At 31.1% G+C, this 16,683-nt stretch overlaps 1 protein-coding gene across 3 annotated transcripts in view; it reads right to left on the bottom strand.

Moving 5' to 3' along the window:
• Positions 1 to 16,683, bottom strand: part of LOC143256260 (acetylcholine receptor subunit alpha-like 1) — a 42,049-nt gene that overhangs the window by 17,931 nt on the left and 7,435 nt on the right. For 2 of the 3 annotated variants that reach the window (XR_013031220.1, XM_076513231.1), the window contains exons 2-3: positions 4,751 to 4,795; positions 3,310 to 3,419 (exon numbers count right to left, since the gene is read on the bottom strand). Coding sequence is in view for 2 of the 3 variants with exons in the window: in XM_076513231.1 (XP_076369346.1) it covers positions 3,310 to 3,419; positions 4,751 to 4,795 (155 nt within the window). In the remaining variant the exon portion in view is untranslated. Of the gene's footprint in view, positions 1 to 2,475; positions 2,650 to 3,309; positions 3,420 to 4,750; positions 4,796 to 16,683 lie in introns of those variants that run through there. The other variant, XM_076513245.1, reaches the window with a different exon arrangement.

The raw sequence follows: 16,683 nt of genomic DNA, 5'->3' as shown, positions 1-16,683 counted from the left end.
TTCTTGGAAAAATAATTCTCTTTACCCATGCAAAACGTTCGAATTAACTAAAAATCACCCTTAATAACATAGATTAAAATGAAAACACTAAGAAATAAAAACAATATTTTCACATTGTTCATTGAAATAATGGATACACATTATAGCCATTCACAGCATGTATGTACAGGAGAGTATGAAGAAGTTCTGAAGGTTTATAAAACAATCTTCTAAGTCTTTATTCCAATTCTAAGATGACCTTTTAAATACTACTTTACTTGCATGCTAGAATTAGCAATGATTCCGTGAATTCTTGTTGTTAGGTTGACAGTCCCTCTCCAGAAAAAAACACAAAAATAAAACAATTTTATGCGAACAATAAAGTTATATTATTATGCATAAAATAAGAACACAAATTAAACGAATCTGTGGCCATTTATATGCCAATATGAATAAAGAAACGTAGAATAATTTGAATAATATTTTTCCATTGACCTGTCACAATACAAGATAAATTTGTGAATAATTTAAATGCAAAGTTTAAGCAAAATTAGTTTCTTAATTTGTTGGAAGAGTACCAAAAAAACACCAAATAAATCCGTTTCAATGTTACCAACTTCTTTTTTATAATCCGTATTTTTAAAAAGGATAAATTTAAATTACTCATTTCAAAAGTACTTTAAATTAGGGTTAATTTGATCCAATTTTTTTCAAAATATTCCAAAATTAGAAAAATCTCTTCTATAACAAAAACATCTAAATATATTTTTCAGTTTTCCTTTAATTAACTAAAATAGCTACTTCTAAATTTATTTTAAAAAATTATTAAACATTTGAATTTCAAAATATCCTTTCACTAAATGGCAAAAGTAGTAGCAACTTTTCTTCCAATTGTTAATTCAGAGATTTGTAATAATTACCTACAATAAGATTTGAGCCTTTAGTTATCACTTCTTTATTAAAATAAATCTGGATATCACTCATTAAGTAATACTCAGGGGCTTTTATACCATATTCACATTTAATACTAAGATAAAAAGAAATTATTTGTAATGATATTAAAATAAAAATCTTGAATTTTATCTGACAAGTAATTTAAAAATGAATATCACCTCTTATATAACTTTACACTTTAGGTGTGAGTAATTTTTTAATTATGTCAATTAATAGAACTCAATGATTCAACCACCTTGCTCTCTCTCACTTTTAATGGGTCTTCAAGAATTTATGAAGGACTTTATCAAAAGATATGACACCTTATATTTCTCTAAAATCTCTTTTATTTTCTTTACTTTTATAAATTTTGGGTAACACATAAAATATTCTTTTATGATTACTCAACAATTAATCATTTTCTTAGTGTATACATATTTAAATTATTTTAAGCATTTTAGTTTTTTTTTACTTTATTAATAAATTTTAAATATCTTTAGAGATGGAGATTTTATCTTTATACATTATCATAATACTCTTGATCCGTGATAACAAATACTATCTTCCTTACTTCTTTAAACAAAAAACTGTTCCAAATTTTAAAGTTTTTAATATATTTTTATCATTTATTGAAATATTACTTTCAATTGAAAAAATATAACATGTATTTTGACAAATAGATGTCTTTCTTTTGAGGTACAAAGTTACTTTTTATTTGTTAGTTTCCAACAGATATCATCTACAAACTTTTCATATACACAGGTGCTATGAAAGGAAAATTATATTAGTTGCTTAAAGCACAAATTGGGAATATTTTTAGATGTTCGTTTTTATTATGAAATAGATCCTTTGATTTTTGAAAAATTAAATGAAATTAACCCTAACATAAAGTTTACTTTTGAAATGAATTTAGACAGATTTATTTTACAAACCTATTAATTCACCCCAGTATTTAGATTTTATAGCAATACTCCTACACATACCAAACTACATATTCCACTTTTTTTAACTCAATGAATTGTTTCTAACAAAAACTGATAGAAATAAAAATCTTACCTTTGGAAATGTCATTAACCAGAAAATGTAATTGTAGAGAGAAGTTTTAACTTAGCTAAAATTAAAAAAGAAATTGAAAATAAACATAAAGATAATATCAATGAAGAACAAACTATTCCTTTCATAATAACCCATTGCCATGAAGTTAATATCAACATTAATAGAATCCATAAATAATTGGAAATAAATTCAGATATAACTTTAAAAGTTAATTTTCAAAAATTAACAAATGACAGTATCATCAAAATAACTTAAAAGTTTATATGCTATCTTAAATCCTAAAAATAAATTAAAGAAATATAACAAAGGTGTTTTTCCTTGCAATAAATCAAATTGTTGTATTTGTGAGAAAGATAATATTGCATACACTGAATATATTATACCCTAGTGCTGCCAGAGAAAATATTTTTACAACGTCTAGATTTAGTTGTAAATCACTTAATGCTACTTATTTGTTATCTTGTATTTGTTGTGGGTGAATGTATGTTGAAGAAAAAGAAAGCTTACCTTAAAGACAAATTTATATTCTGTTGCTTCTGAATTAAGCACAAATTTACACAAAAGGCTATCAATGCTCTGCCCACCACGGGTGTCGAAACCCAGTTTCTAGCAATGTATATATACTGCTGTACCACTAGGGGGCACAAATTCATATTTAATATCATGTCAAGAATGCAAAAATTACCCAATACATGCCAATGAATATAGTAATAAATTTATTATTAAAAATATCGTATCTTACAAAAATCTTGCTTTCTAAATGTTTCCATTTTGGTATTCTTATGCAAAAAATAAGATATTATTTTATTAAAATACTTTTGATTAATAAATATCAATAAATTAATAGTTTAACGCAGTGAGAGAGTTTAAAATATATATTTAAAAAACGTGGGAAGATTTTCATTGTCAAGTAAGTATTTTGAAAAGATATTATTTCCGAACTGAAGAGTTTACTTGAAGATAAGAAACCTATATTTATGTGTATTTCTATTTGTTTCAAGTTAACAACAATAATAAATTTAATTTTTTAAAATATTTTATTTTTATTAATTTCTTCCCTGAGCAGCATGCATTTCATTCCTTGTGTATGTGTGTTTTTCAGTTATTTAAAATTAGCTTTAACCGTTTTCTTCTTATGGTATTTTACCACAATGTTTATCATTGTTAAAATAAGTGGCGCAGTGGTTCTTCCTGTCTGAGTAACAGTATACCAAAGTTTGTTGTAAGAAAGTTTGCTCTTGAAAACTATTTAAAATGTAAAATTACATAGCCATGAAAAATGAAAACGTTAATTCAGTATTCAACGAAATAAATCATTTTTATATATATAAAAAACGTTACCTGTTGTAGAGCACAATGTCTGGCAACCATATTTGTTCAGCGGGTACATACAGCTGACGGACTCCTCCATATTCTCGAGGATCCCACCTAAGTTTGTGGTCGGACCATTCCTGAAAGAAAACATATTTAAATGGAAATCGAGTTTTGTTAAAATTTACGGAAAGAAAATGTATTACTAAAAGGAAAATAAATACTGATGAAACTGTAAAAAAAACAAAACAAAAAAAAACCACTTGAAATTTATAGAACCAAATCTTGTATAGTAAATATCAAAAGAAAAATTTATGTTATGTTCAGTGACATAATTACTTTTAAAATATTGGAAATTTTAACCTAAAAAGTACTTTATACACTCGTGTGCTTAATAATCACATCAATAAAATCAAGAGTTTAGTTATAGCTTTTTCCAATTTCAAAAATTTACAAGATAGAATACAGCAATTCAATAGTCCCCACACCACAAAGGCTACGTTAAAATCAGTTAGAGAAAGAGAATGCATCAGATGAGCCCAGCATGACTAGAAAGTTGGGGATGTCTACTGTCAATCTGTATACCGTTATCGAATATGCTCAACTATTCAGCCATGGAGGCGTTATAATATGAATCCATCTTCATTTTCCACAGATAAAAAAAAGAAGTCTTAAAATTGTCATATTGTGATATTGACCTAGCTGCCTTTTCTCTAGTTTATCGCTTCTAAATTAGGATGGCTAGCGCAGAGAACCCCAGATTAGCTTTACGCGAAATTCATAAACTAACAGCCTGCCTCCGTTATAACACGCATACAATTAAGATGTCGGAATGTGTTCAATAGCTCTTTCGATCGCAGCATGAAACATTAACCACTAACAATATTCAAATCTTGTCCGCACAACCCACGAGTCTATTGAAGTACATTAGGATCTAAAGTATTTTTAAAATCTTTGTTTTTTCCAGTGTTAAATTCAAACTGTAAAGTCAATCTGTAATGACATGTACAATGCATTTAATAAATGGAATTTTTGTCAAACCGAAACAATATTTACAACAACAAAAAGACTTATTAATGAAAACAAAAATAAGATTTTGAAAGTGCATTACACTAAGAAACAATGTTAGATAAATTTTGTCAATTTTAACAAATACAGCTCGAATTAGCATTAATTATACTATACAAAATGCTCCCCAGTGGCTCAGCGGTATGTCTGCGGACTTACAACTCTAAAAACCGGGTTTCGATACCCATGGTGGGCAGAGCACAGATAGCCCATTGTGTAGCTTTGTGCTTAATTCAAAACAACAGCAACTATACATAATGATAGGATATAATGTATATCTAAGTATCTTCAATTTCAGTACCAACTAAACACATAAAATAAATTACTAAAGATTATTTAAAAATGATAAGACCTTACCTGCTTAAAGATAATGTCTATTATGAAATCAAAAATTTAAACACACCTGATTTACCCACATGTTTGTTGTCATGATCTGGTTTTTCATGTTCTGAAAAAAAAATCCAAAAAATATTACAAAATAGTTGTATTTCGCTTATCATATAAAAATAACACTTCTTCGATCAACAGTAGAGGTTGAAATAGGCCGAATTATTTACAGTAGGTCTTTGACTTGTTTGCGATAAATTCAAACAATAAACAGACAGCACACAATCTACTTATTTTAAAACAATATATTCAAAACAAAGTCAAACGCATGTACAAAACTTCTTTACACTAACGGTTACACCAGTTGTATCTATAATTTTATATAATTGTCTCTTTTTAGTCAAAGTAAGCCCAGGCAGATTAAATCACTTTATAACACTCTATAACACTGCTTTTAACAGATTCAAAGTAAATGTATATTATGATCTTAGTGGGACAAGCAAAGATTTCTCAAGTAGTAATTGGCTAAGAACTACAAAGTATATACATACACAGCAGTAATGTACTTCTTTCAGAGTCAGGAATATTAGTCTATCCTTTATTCTGCCCAAAATAGTATAATACATTTATTTTTCACTCTTTCAACATATACCACTTTTTTTCACAGAACTTCCAATCTACTTATTACGAATTCTTAATTCCAGTTTGTTGTTTTTTTTTTGTTTGAAAATTCAAAGTCCGCAATAAATTAATATATTATTTTCTCTTAGGTGGACGACACCGATTTTTGTCCTCACAATAAACTTATCAAGTATCATCAGTAGGATCTTTACTCATTATTTGAAATATGTCTTTGGCTTAAACAATCTTATTCTTTCTTCCTAAATCCCCAAATTTTTTTTTTTTTTCTTTTCGAAAACTATAACTAAGTTTTAAAGTAAATGTGAAGCCCAACTTAAGTTTCGATTTAACTCTTGTCTGAATGATCATGGTTTCAGATAATAACACCTTTCATCAGCAACCGTGGACAACAACAAATCAAAAGAATAAGATAGGCTTCATGTAATGGTAGAGTGGATATTGATGTTTGTCGTCTAAATAATTCACAACAATAAATTAATAGCACCAATGCTACATATTCTTTAAATCATTCATAAATATAGATTCCTTGTGGTAAATATAACATCTCAAAACACCATATACATAATATTTAAATTATTCTTCATTGAGGGCAGTGTATATAAGCAGCTGCAATATATTAATAGTAGAACTTTTATCACAACCTCTCCAATAATGATCACTCTCAATAAAGTTTTCACACTGTTGCTAACATATTTTTTTACAAATGCCTTTGCTGGCACTTTCCATTGCTGCCACCAAAGTCAGAACTGTATGTGTTGGTCATATTCGGTATAAATTCTATCTTTGCCATAATCTATTTCTCTTTTAATGTTCGAGTTATAAGAGTTCACGTTCAGTACGGACACTGTCAAATACTTGTTGTTTTTGACAAACTTATTGTCTGAAAGGCAAAGATGTTGAATATCAACCAAAGGACCCCTCCTAGCTCCATCTTCTGCATTGGTTATCATGGATTATGGGGGGTTTGAATCTGCTTTTTCTGTTGTACATATACAATATTTTCATATTTGACTCTGTCTTAAATACAATCATACCATCTGACTTTCCGTTTCTCCGACTTTTATCATTGCCTCCAGGTGCCAGAAAGTCATGCTCTTCACTTCTTTTATCATGTGAAACTACCTTTTTACCACCAGTTAGATATTTTTCTGACCTTTCAGCCTAATATGTTCACCACTGTTTTCTGTATCAAATGTTCGTACTTCCTGACCTATCTCCACGCCAGGGAGAACCATTTGCACAGTCTTACCCTCTGTTGATAATTTATTGAGCCTCTATCTCATGTCACTTCCACTATATGATCCCAGCAAAATGCTTCTCCCACAAACAAATCTACCAGGTTACATTTATTCCGAGGACTGATGAATTCTAGGCATTTAGATGTACAATGTAGTAAGTTCAGGTTAAGCCAATACTTAGGAAAGGCTTTTCTTCCTTGTTGAACAATGACAGCATTGATTCCTACTTTTACGTTCTTACTCAGGAACACAGTCAATCTTTTACAGTTCTACTACATAGCTGTAAAGGTATTATTTTAAATGAATCAACGTACTATATTTTTACATAGCTATTCTGTTTCAAGTTTAATTTGTGACGTACATTACCATGTCAGAGCGTGCAATAACAATAACAATAATAAGCCCTACATACTTTTGTTTGATGAAATTAAAGTTAATTATTGTGGTATGTATGACCTAGGTGATTTAAAAAGTTGAGAAGACAAGCATTAATGTTATAACTACTGTATTTGCTTTAACTAGAAAAATTGCAGGCTTCTAATTAAGCTTAATGTGTTTCCAGAAAATTCCATCGAACCAAAAGCTCGAATTTGCTTTATTTGACATTTCTCACTTAATAAAGTTTATAAGACTTTAACTCTAGATTGATTCTTCCTTAATGCAGCTCTTGCATGACACTCTGCCAGAGGGCTACATATCTGCGTTGACCTCACGCAATGATGCGTCAGGGAGGGGTAGAGACAATGGCGTCTAGACAACAGGGTTATTGATCTCGTAGACATCAGAGATGGTAACGTCATAGTTCCATGAAGTGCAATAAACGGGTGTATTGATATAATGTATATCAAATGATATTATAGTAACAGTCTTAAAACTAGCAATTTAATCTAATTTCATCACTATGTGTGTACAGTTTTGCTTTATGAGTAAAGTATTACATGAAACTTATAAAGGCTGACAGTTTCATATGGCTGCATACAGGTCTCAACTAATATTTATTTGTATCGCATATGTTTTACAATGGTGGGCAATGTTACTAAGGGTAATGTTTATATAAGTATAAGATTGTGAACTCATTGTTTTACCCATGTGATGGACATCTATAATTGGTTCAATATAATAATAGAAAGTTCTTGACACAATATTTCTTTATAACACTTTATTATTCTTGATATTAAGATTTTTCAACCTGATCTACATTAAAAGATAAATGCCTCAGCATGTCATCAGTGCCTAGACATAATTATGTTATAAAAGTAATACTTTTGCTTGATGTATAAAACACCTTCTCTTATTTCTAGAGCTGGAGAGTGGTGGTATCACATTTATGATACTGCTAAACATTTTTTATTACACATATTTTTATAAATATTGAAAAGGACATTCGATTGTGTTTTCATGATTTAACATGTTGAACTTTCTAGCTTTCCTGTCTATATTTAATTATTCAATCACAGATATTGTCTTGAAAAGGATGCTTATTTAAATATCGTACACGTTCTTTACTTTGTCTTAATTTTTATCCATGAATTTTATTGTTCTTGACAAAATGTTATTTCACTTATATATTTTACTGTGTTTCTATAGACCAAATATGATATAATTATTAAGAATAGTGTTAATTTAAGGCAGACAATCTACCATATAACACACACTGTTTTGGTTTCACAAATCAATAAGAAAATTATTATAACATACGTCGGATTTTATTATCCATTACTTGAATTCGGAAATTATTATAACCAATAATTTACATACTTTTATTATCCTGAAAGGGATGCTTATTTAGTTTTCTATATACGGTAACATACAGTTTCACTTTATAAGTGTATATTCACATATAATGCATGTTATAATGTTATGATAACCATGGAAAGTATTATTTCATTTTGCCACAACTAAATAAAACAAATGAGTGACTTATTGTTTAACTTTACTACTATTATTCAAAATAACAACACTTACCACTCACTTGAAATTCCACACATTGAAAATTCATAAAATGTTGAGATAAACCTATGTTAGATGTGCTACTGTTTATTAGGAAATACAAGGGTCATCACATAGAAACACATATACGTTAGATGAGCACTAGTTTCAAGACAGTTGTTTGTTACGACGTACAACATGATTACATATTACTGATGAAAAGATTAGAAAATTTAATCTTGTGTTCACCTAAATAATGTAGTACTTTCACTTCTATAAACAAGAAGTTATATTTCCATATATTCCAAAACTTCATTAACGTTTATTAGTTTTCCAAATGCACATAATCATAAATGAACCTTAATTATAAATCAAGTGTTCATTTCAAAGATCTTGAACAATGTACTGATAACATGAAACTCAGTAGGTACTTTAAGCATCATTTTGTTGGATTACTTTTCATGCACATTATGCCCATAGCATTATTTGTTCATTCCAACCCCATAAATTTTATAAAGGGTGATATGATAGCGCTACAAAGATTAAAAATGTAGATGGTCTGACTAGTCATATTGTGTGTCAAATTGAAATGTGTCAAACTATTGGTCAAGAACTATATCAATTATGGTATTTAAATTCAGTTGAGACATTTACAGATGACAGAACGAACTCAAGCTCGGGTATTGGTTAAATGTCTCATCCAACATCAGCGAATAAGACTATGTACAGATCTTTATGAGTTATATATGTAAACGGTGGTAATTTTAAATGAAAAATGTGTGACTTCTAAATAAAAACAAGTAACAACTTAGAACCAGAAAATAAGTTCCTGATGTACTGTCAAATATTGAGAATTTCATAAATGTACATTTAGCTTTGTGTATCATTATTTCCCTTCGTATGGATTCCTGTATGCGGTGAGGGAACCTCCAGAAAAGGTTACTTCTCATGCTACTTTGAATTCGTCACATGAAGTTATTGTTGAGAGGAATTTGAAGAACATCCCCGAGTCAGAGACCCTCACTGGTTTCTACACCCAAGGAGCTTCTGCAGGAGGCATATCTCCACTCCCAAAGATGGAATTATTTTGCTGACCAATGTTCTCATTTTGGCATTTACACCACCACGCCAGCCTGCCACCATCAAGGCAGATTATCTATATTGCAAGGTACATCCATATATTTCAAAGCCTCTCAGATATTTCCAATGTTAGTTGTTTGGTCACTTGAAAACATCATTTCGTGGTTCCTTGATGTGTGCTCATTGCACTGGCAAGGACCATGATATCTACGAGTGCAAAATGGACCCTCATTGTGTTAACTGTAGTGGCTCTCACCCCTTTTACTTTCATTTTTGCCCTAGATGAGTAGGGAAAAGAGAGGTACAGCATTTGAAAATGGTTCACAACATTTCTTACTACAAGGCTAAAAGGTTACTGTCCCCCACTCCACCTTTAACGTATGCTGCTGCTCTCCATTCCTCTGCTACAGTGGAAGTGCAGGCAGATGTCTCAGTGTACCCAATAGAGTCGCTTTAAAAACACATGAAGAATTTTTTACCCTTTAGGATTAAGAAAGGAAGTATGACATCATGTAAGACCTCCATTCATATGGTGTGTGTGGCCATTTGCCCCTTTTTACCAAACAGTTTTTATGGACTAGCGTTTCCAAATTCATGTATATTTGACACTTTCCTGCTCTTTACCATATAAATTTGGAGTCCCCCAGGGCTGCATCTTAAATATCACACTTTTCATTATAAAGATTAATGCAATCAGTGGAAAACTTCCCCCACAGCTACAAACAGCCTCTATGTTGATGTCTTCCACATCTCATGTCAGTCATTAAGCTTGAGATTTACTGAATGGCAGCTACAGCCTGCACTCAATCATTTACTGACGTAGACCACAGCAAATGGTTTTAACCTTTTCTCGTATTAAAACCATTTGCATGCACTTCTGCCACCAAAGGGTATTCAACCTCAATCCCGAGCTCTATCTCAGAGATGTTGTGTTCTTTGTGGTCCCTGATGCAAAGTTCTTGGGGCTTATTTTTGACAATAAGCTGACCTTTATTCCATACTTTAAGCAGCTAAGTGTCAAGTGTACAAGAGCTCTGAACATCCTATGTGTCCTCTCTTCCACCTCTTAGGAAACAGATCAATGTTCTATGCTAAAAATCTATCGTGTCTTAATTTGGTCAAAACTGGACTATGGCGCTGTCAGGACCCCGTCTTTAAAGATGTTGGACCCTGTTCACCATCAGGGGTTTTGGCTCTGCACAGGGACATTCTGCACTTCTCCCTTTATAGATTGTACACTGAGTCTCATGAACATCCTCTACACCTTTGCTGTTTGCAACTGTCTCTACTGTATGCTGCCAAACTTCTATTCTTACCACAGCATCCCACCTGGGGTTGTGTTTTCCTTTCTCAGTGGGCCATGCTTTCTCAGAATAGATGGTCTGCCATTGTCCCTTTTGGCCTTCTTATCCAGGCACAGTTGGATGAATTATAACGCCCCCACGGCTGAAAGGGCGAGCATGTTTGGTGCGACCGAGATTCGAACCCGCGACCCTCGGATTACGAGTCGAACTCCTTAACACGCTTGGCCATGCCGGGCCCTGCTGGAGTTATTCAAATGATGCATGACCTCTCTATAAGGTACTTGCAAAGGAGATTTTAATTTACTATGTTGCAACAATGCCTGAAACTGTTTGCAGTTATTAAAGCAAAAGGAGAATATACAAAATATCGAGTACTTCCCTTGAATTTCTGTTGTTTTAAATAAGATTAATAAAATTTTAATGTTTCACCTGTGATTTACTTTCCAAAGTATTCGAAAGTAGCCTGAAATCTAATTTTTGACTTTGTTTTGACATTTTTGCAGAGTACTGTAAAATAATATGGCCATCGACTACGTACAAATCATTTTGGTGAGTGTTCCATTATTTATACAATCATATGATTGGACATTTAAATATTCCCAAATTCCTGAGTCATTGGTATTATACAAAATAAACATAACATGAAGATTTATACTGAAGGTAGTGAAGACGAAAGGTAATTGCTTCTGAAGAAAATGATTTTCTTTAAAGATACAAAACTTAAAGGTCCTTTTCAGGATCACCATGCCCCGAGAAAGAGAAAGCTATGTTTGCATATATAATTAGAAACTGTTATTCGTGAGGTGTAAAAGACTAAGCTTGACATGTGTAGGACAGTATTCATAAATTGAGACGTTTTTATAAATAGTACAGTAGTGTATCTTAAAATTATTTTAACAAATGTTTCAGTATGTGTCATGCTTAAGACTGATATTATAATTACATATATATAAGTAGCAAGTATATTATATTATGAGTAAAAACGATTTTTATATAAGAAAGTCACAGAACACTGACACGCATATTTTTTATGAAAAGATAAGCTATGTTACAGTTTTAAATTCTGTGTGAGGGAATATCTGCTTTGATATATTCAATAAACTAGTTTTACTGAGCCTGTTAACTGAAATCTTTGATATATTCAATAAACTAGTTTTACTGAGCCTGTTAACTGAAATCTTTGATATATTCAATAAACTAGTTTTACTGAGCCTGTTAACTGAAATCTTTGATATATTCAATAAACTAGTTTTACTGAGCCTGTTAACTGAAATCCAAAATGATAACTTTGCATGAAATAATTTATTCATTCATGTAGTAACATGTCCTTAGTATAATGTCTCATGTTATTTAAGTTTATTTTCACATATTGTTATATAAGTGAAAAACATACACTCTAACTAAAATAGTAATATGAATATAACGTACAAAGAATTGCATGAAAGTTAATCATATATAAGTTAAAACGTTTCAGTATGAGTGTTGATAGTTTATTTATAAACATGAATAGTCAGTTTATAGAATCTAACTGAATACAAATACAGAAAAATTGTATGCTAACTAAAATGTCTCATTAAATACTGTGAATACATAATTAGTGTTTTGTATCACTACGTAAAGTGAGAAAAAGCTCCAGATAAAGTGTGGTGAACATTACATTTATGCAGAAGTATATGTCTTTATGTAAACTTTGAACCATTTATTTTCAACTTTCCGTGTAATGTAAATACGCAAATATCGACAATATGTTATAATTCACACGTTCAACTTTTGTCTTCACAAACCAAATCTACCATATTGATCACCCTCTTCTTTTAGTAAAACCATGAGTCAGATAGTGTTATACATTCAAATGAAAGCATTATCAGTTTTAGTAAACAAAAAAGAGTAAACACTTTCGAAACTTAACATCCTGCCCTGTATATATATTCTAAAGCTGAATGAGACGACCAAAGCAAATGTATAGACTATGTGCAGTTTGTAAGAAAAAGCTCCAGACAAAGACGAAACAACTTAATTGTCATTTACATAGATCCTATAAACTCTACTGACTTGTAAAGCTAAACATGAAAATAAGCATCCTTTTGAGGAAGTTATAGAAATGAAAAACATCACAAAAGTTAAGAAGTATTATTAGAGGGAGAGGTGAAATCTAGTAAATTAGTGAAGTGTTTTATAGAAAGATAATATATCAAGTAATGGATAATATGTGTGCATATCATATAATAATTGTTTTCTTAAAATATTGGCTTAACTTTAGTCACATACTGAAACCACACATTGATGACATGTTGCATGCAACATGCCTAGTAAGACCATCTCCCGATATGTTAAAATCTGTATGAACACATAAAATAAAATTTTACGGATAGCATAACAACAAACTAGTGAAAATACATGATATTTATCCCTTTCGTCGTGGGTTGGGTGGAATCCACTTATCTCGTGACCATAAAAGTATCTATGAGATTAATTATACTATAATTTTTATAGTCTATAAAAGTTTGCAGGTTATTAATAAATATCACAAAGCTTTTGTTAAGTACCAAGATATTTTAATTAATGAATTTCTCGTAAATTCTTTTCTTTCGGACTGTTGACTGAGCAAGATGCAGAGTAATTTTCATTTTAAGATTCAAAATATTTTTATGCACAAGAAAATTTTCAAATTTCAGATATGAATCCTTTACAAGTTCTAGATACTTATCAAATGTTTTTAAGACAAAATTTTTGTTTGTTTATTTTCAGTATCAAATCAGAATCACTTTATTTGTTCGATAAAAAAAGGAATATATACGTTACATCTTTCATTCTATAGTATAACTCGAAAATACTAATTGTTTTATACAAATAGCTTAAATGTTACAATAATATATATTTATCGTTTTGCTCTTTCAATTATTGCTGGCTAAAACAGAAGTTACAATGACGTGGTAACGTGCATTCATGTTACGATATCTAATCATAAGAATCCAGGAAATAAAGTCCCAGGAAAAAAAAATCACATTTTATTTAAATACCATAAATATTTATACTAATAAAACAAAAATATTTTTCATCAGTTGTACACCATTATACAGGAGGATGCAATTGGCAACCACCTCAATGAAGAGTTCGTCGACGCTATATGCAGATACAAGAGCGTCTAAGCACTTGTGTGTTGCTCGACAGGAGAACCGCAAGACTGTGACAGACTTTCTTCTTGGTATCAGCTGGAATATTCATCTTTATCGTCAACATTAAAAACGCTGAATATATATGTAATGCCACAATATTATATAAGATGTTTTCAATCTGTAAATGTCATGTATTGTCAGTAAATGACTGAATTAAATGTTTTAGTTTCTTTACTTTACTTTAATATTTATCATTAAAAATACGTATTTTAAAACGTTCCTTTTTGCATACTAGCGTATGTGTGATACCATCATACATAATTTGTGATGTCAATATGCAAAAGTCAGTACTGTCAATTAATAACTGATTTAAATTATTTTTGGTTTTAGTACTTTAATTACTTATGACATTTAAATAAAATGTGACTTTTTTCCTCTAACTTGATTTCCTTTCACCAACAATATGAAACAGACCTTTAGTGTTCACAAAGTGTCCTTTGTTTTAATGGACTAATATTTTGCAGAATACGACCACATTTCAGTTATGATACATTACATATGTATATACATAATTACTATTTACAAATCAGATGTTAAACTTTTTTTTTTAACATAGAATAGTAAATAAGGAAGTAAAGCAAACAATTATCTCTTCCAGTTACGACCTTTGTATTCAGTTGCTGTTTCTCGTAATTGCTAAGCCTTAAGAAATTTCTCATATGGAGGACGTAAAATGAAATATTTTTATGGTTTTATATATGCATTTGAATAAACAAAAAATAATAAATTACTATATTGACACCACAGAAATTTATTATATTTTATGAAGTTTAGTAAAGAAGCTATATGTGAGTAAAAAATGGAATTTTAAAGAGACTAAAAACTCGACACATCAGCATGAATGTTTGTCTCGAAAGAAAAAAACAACGTCGTTATATTTAAACACGGTTGGGAAAACCAGCTGTGGCACATTCTGAGCTTTCGACTGGTTATTTACGTCATATACACAAATAAGTGTATATAGAAGACTCTTTTCAAAATTCGAAGTAGTTGAGTATATTTGTGATATGTTATCATGCAAAAAAGCTATTTACGAAGTTTTTATTTTATATTCTAGCTTTTAAGTATCGGTACTTTAAGTTCTTTATCCGTACAAAACTATACACATTGTATTTTGATATTATAAACATCTAATTTCATCAGTGCTGATCCCCCCCCCTAGCTAGTACAGCGGTAAGTCGACGGACTTACAACGCTAAAACCAGGGGTTCGATTCCACTAGGTGGGCTCAGCATATAGCCCGATGTGGCTTTGCTGTAAGCAAAACACATAACCAGTGCTGCATTCAAAAATCCACGTGAAACAAAAATCGATATTTGTGTGTTTCTTGAATATTTGCTTCTAAATTAAGAAATTAAATAATGTATATGATTTTTTGCATTTAAATCTACAGCTTTATGCCAAAATTATGGACAAAAATTCATAAAATAGTTGTTGAATAAAATTTTGAATGCGAGTCGACTAGCGCGATATGTGAACCGTCAGAGTAAGGTTATATGAGTTTCCTTTTCAAGAGTAAATGTAGTACGTTAAATCACAAAAATACAATTAACTGTATTGTTCACGCCTGGCATGGCCTAGCGCGTAAGGCGTGCGACTCGTAATCCGAAGGTCGCGAGTTCGCGCCCGCGTCGCGCCAAACATGCTCGCCCTCCCAGCCGTGGGGCGTTATAATGTGACGGTCAATCCCACTAGGCGTTGGTAAAAGAGTAGCCCAAGAGTTGGCGGTGGGTGGTGATGACTAGCTACCTTCCCTCTAGTCTTACACTGCTAAATTAGGGATGGCTAGCACAGATAGCCCTCGAGTAGCGTTGTGCGAAATTCCAAAAAACAAACAAACAAACTGTCTTGTTCAACATTTATTTTTTTTTATTTCGCGCAAAGCTAGCCCTCCCTACTTTCGTGTAAGACAAGAGGGAAGGCAGCTAGTCATCACCACCCACGTAACATTATAACGCCCCTACCGCTGAAAGGGGCAGCATGTTTGGTGCGACGGGGGTTCGAACCCACAACCCTCGGATTATGAGTCGAACGCCTTCACCTCCCTGGCTATGTTAAATGTGATATTAACATCATCCACCTCTTCAAAACAGTAAAAAGTATGATTAAAAATAGAAGTAATGAATCAGTGAAGCGCTTTATACATGAAACCACTGTATTACTTTTAGAACTTAATTCCATCTAGCCATTGATGACATGTTGAAATATATATCTTTTAATGTAAATCAGGTAGAAAAACTGTACTTGAAAAAATAAGACTGGTGGAATATTGTGTAAAGAATTTTGTATTGTTACAATTGAATAACAGATGTTCAGCACATGTTGAAAAATCAGCTTATTGTCTTCTGCCAGTGCAAATATTACCCATGGTAGCATTGCCTGTCTTTGTAAAGCGTATGTAACACAAAAAAAAATTATGAATAAAAATATAAGTTAAGTATGCAGTCTTACAATAGTTTTAGTACTTGTCAGAAGTATTTTGTGCTTTACAAATTACACAAAACTGTAAAAACATTGTTACAAAATTAGAATAAATAATTGAGTTCAGACTTATTTACTGTAATATCATGTTGATCTACATCATACCAGTATGCCCTATTGTTTCCCCTTGTAGAACGAGAAACATATTTTTTGGGCAAC

This window comes from Tachypleus tridentatus, chromosome 1 (genome assembly GCF_004210375.1).
Source record: "Tachypleus tridentatus isolate NWPU-2018 chromosome 1, ASM421037v1, whole genome shotgun sequence".
Taxonomy (NCBI): domain Eukaryota; kingdom Metazoa; phylum Arthropoda; class Merostomata; order Xiphosura; family Limulidae; genus Tachypleus; species Tachypleus tridentatus.
This window is presented reverse-complemented; position numbering and strand designations above follow the sequence as displayed.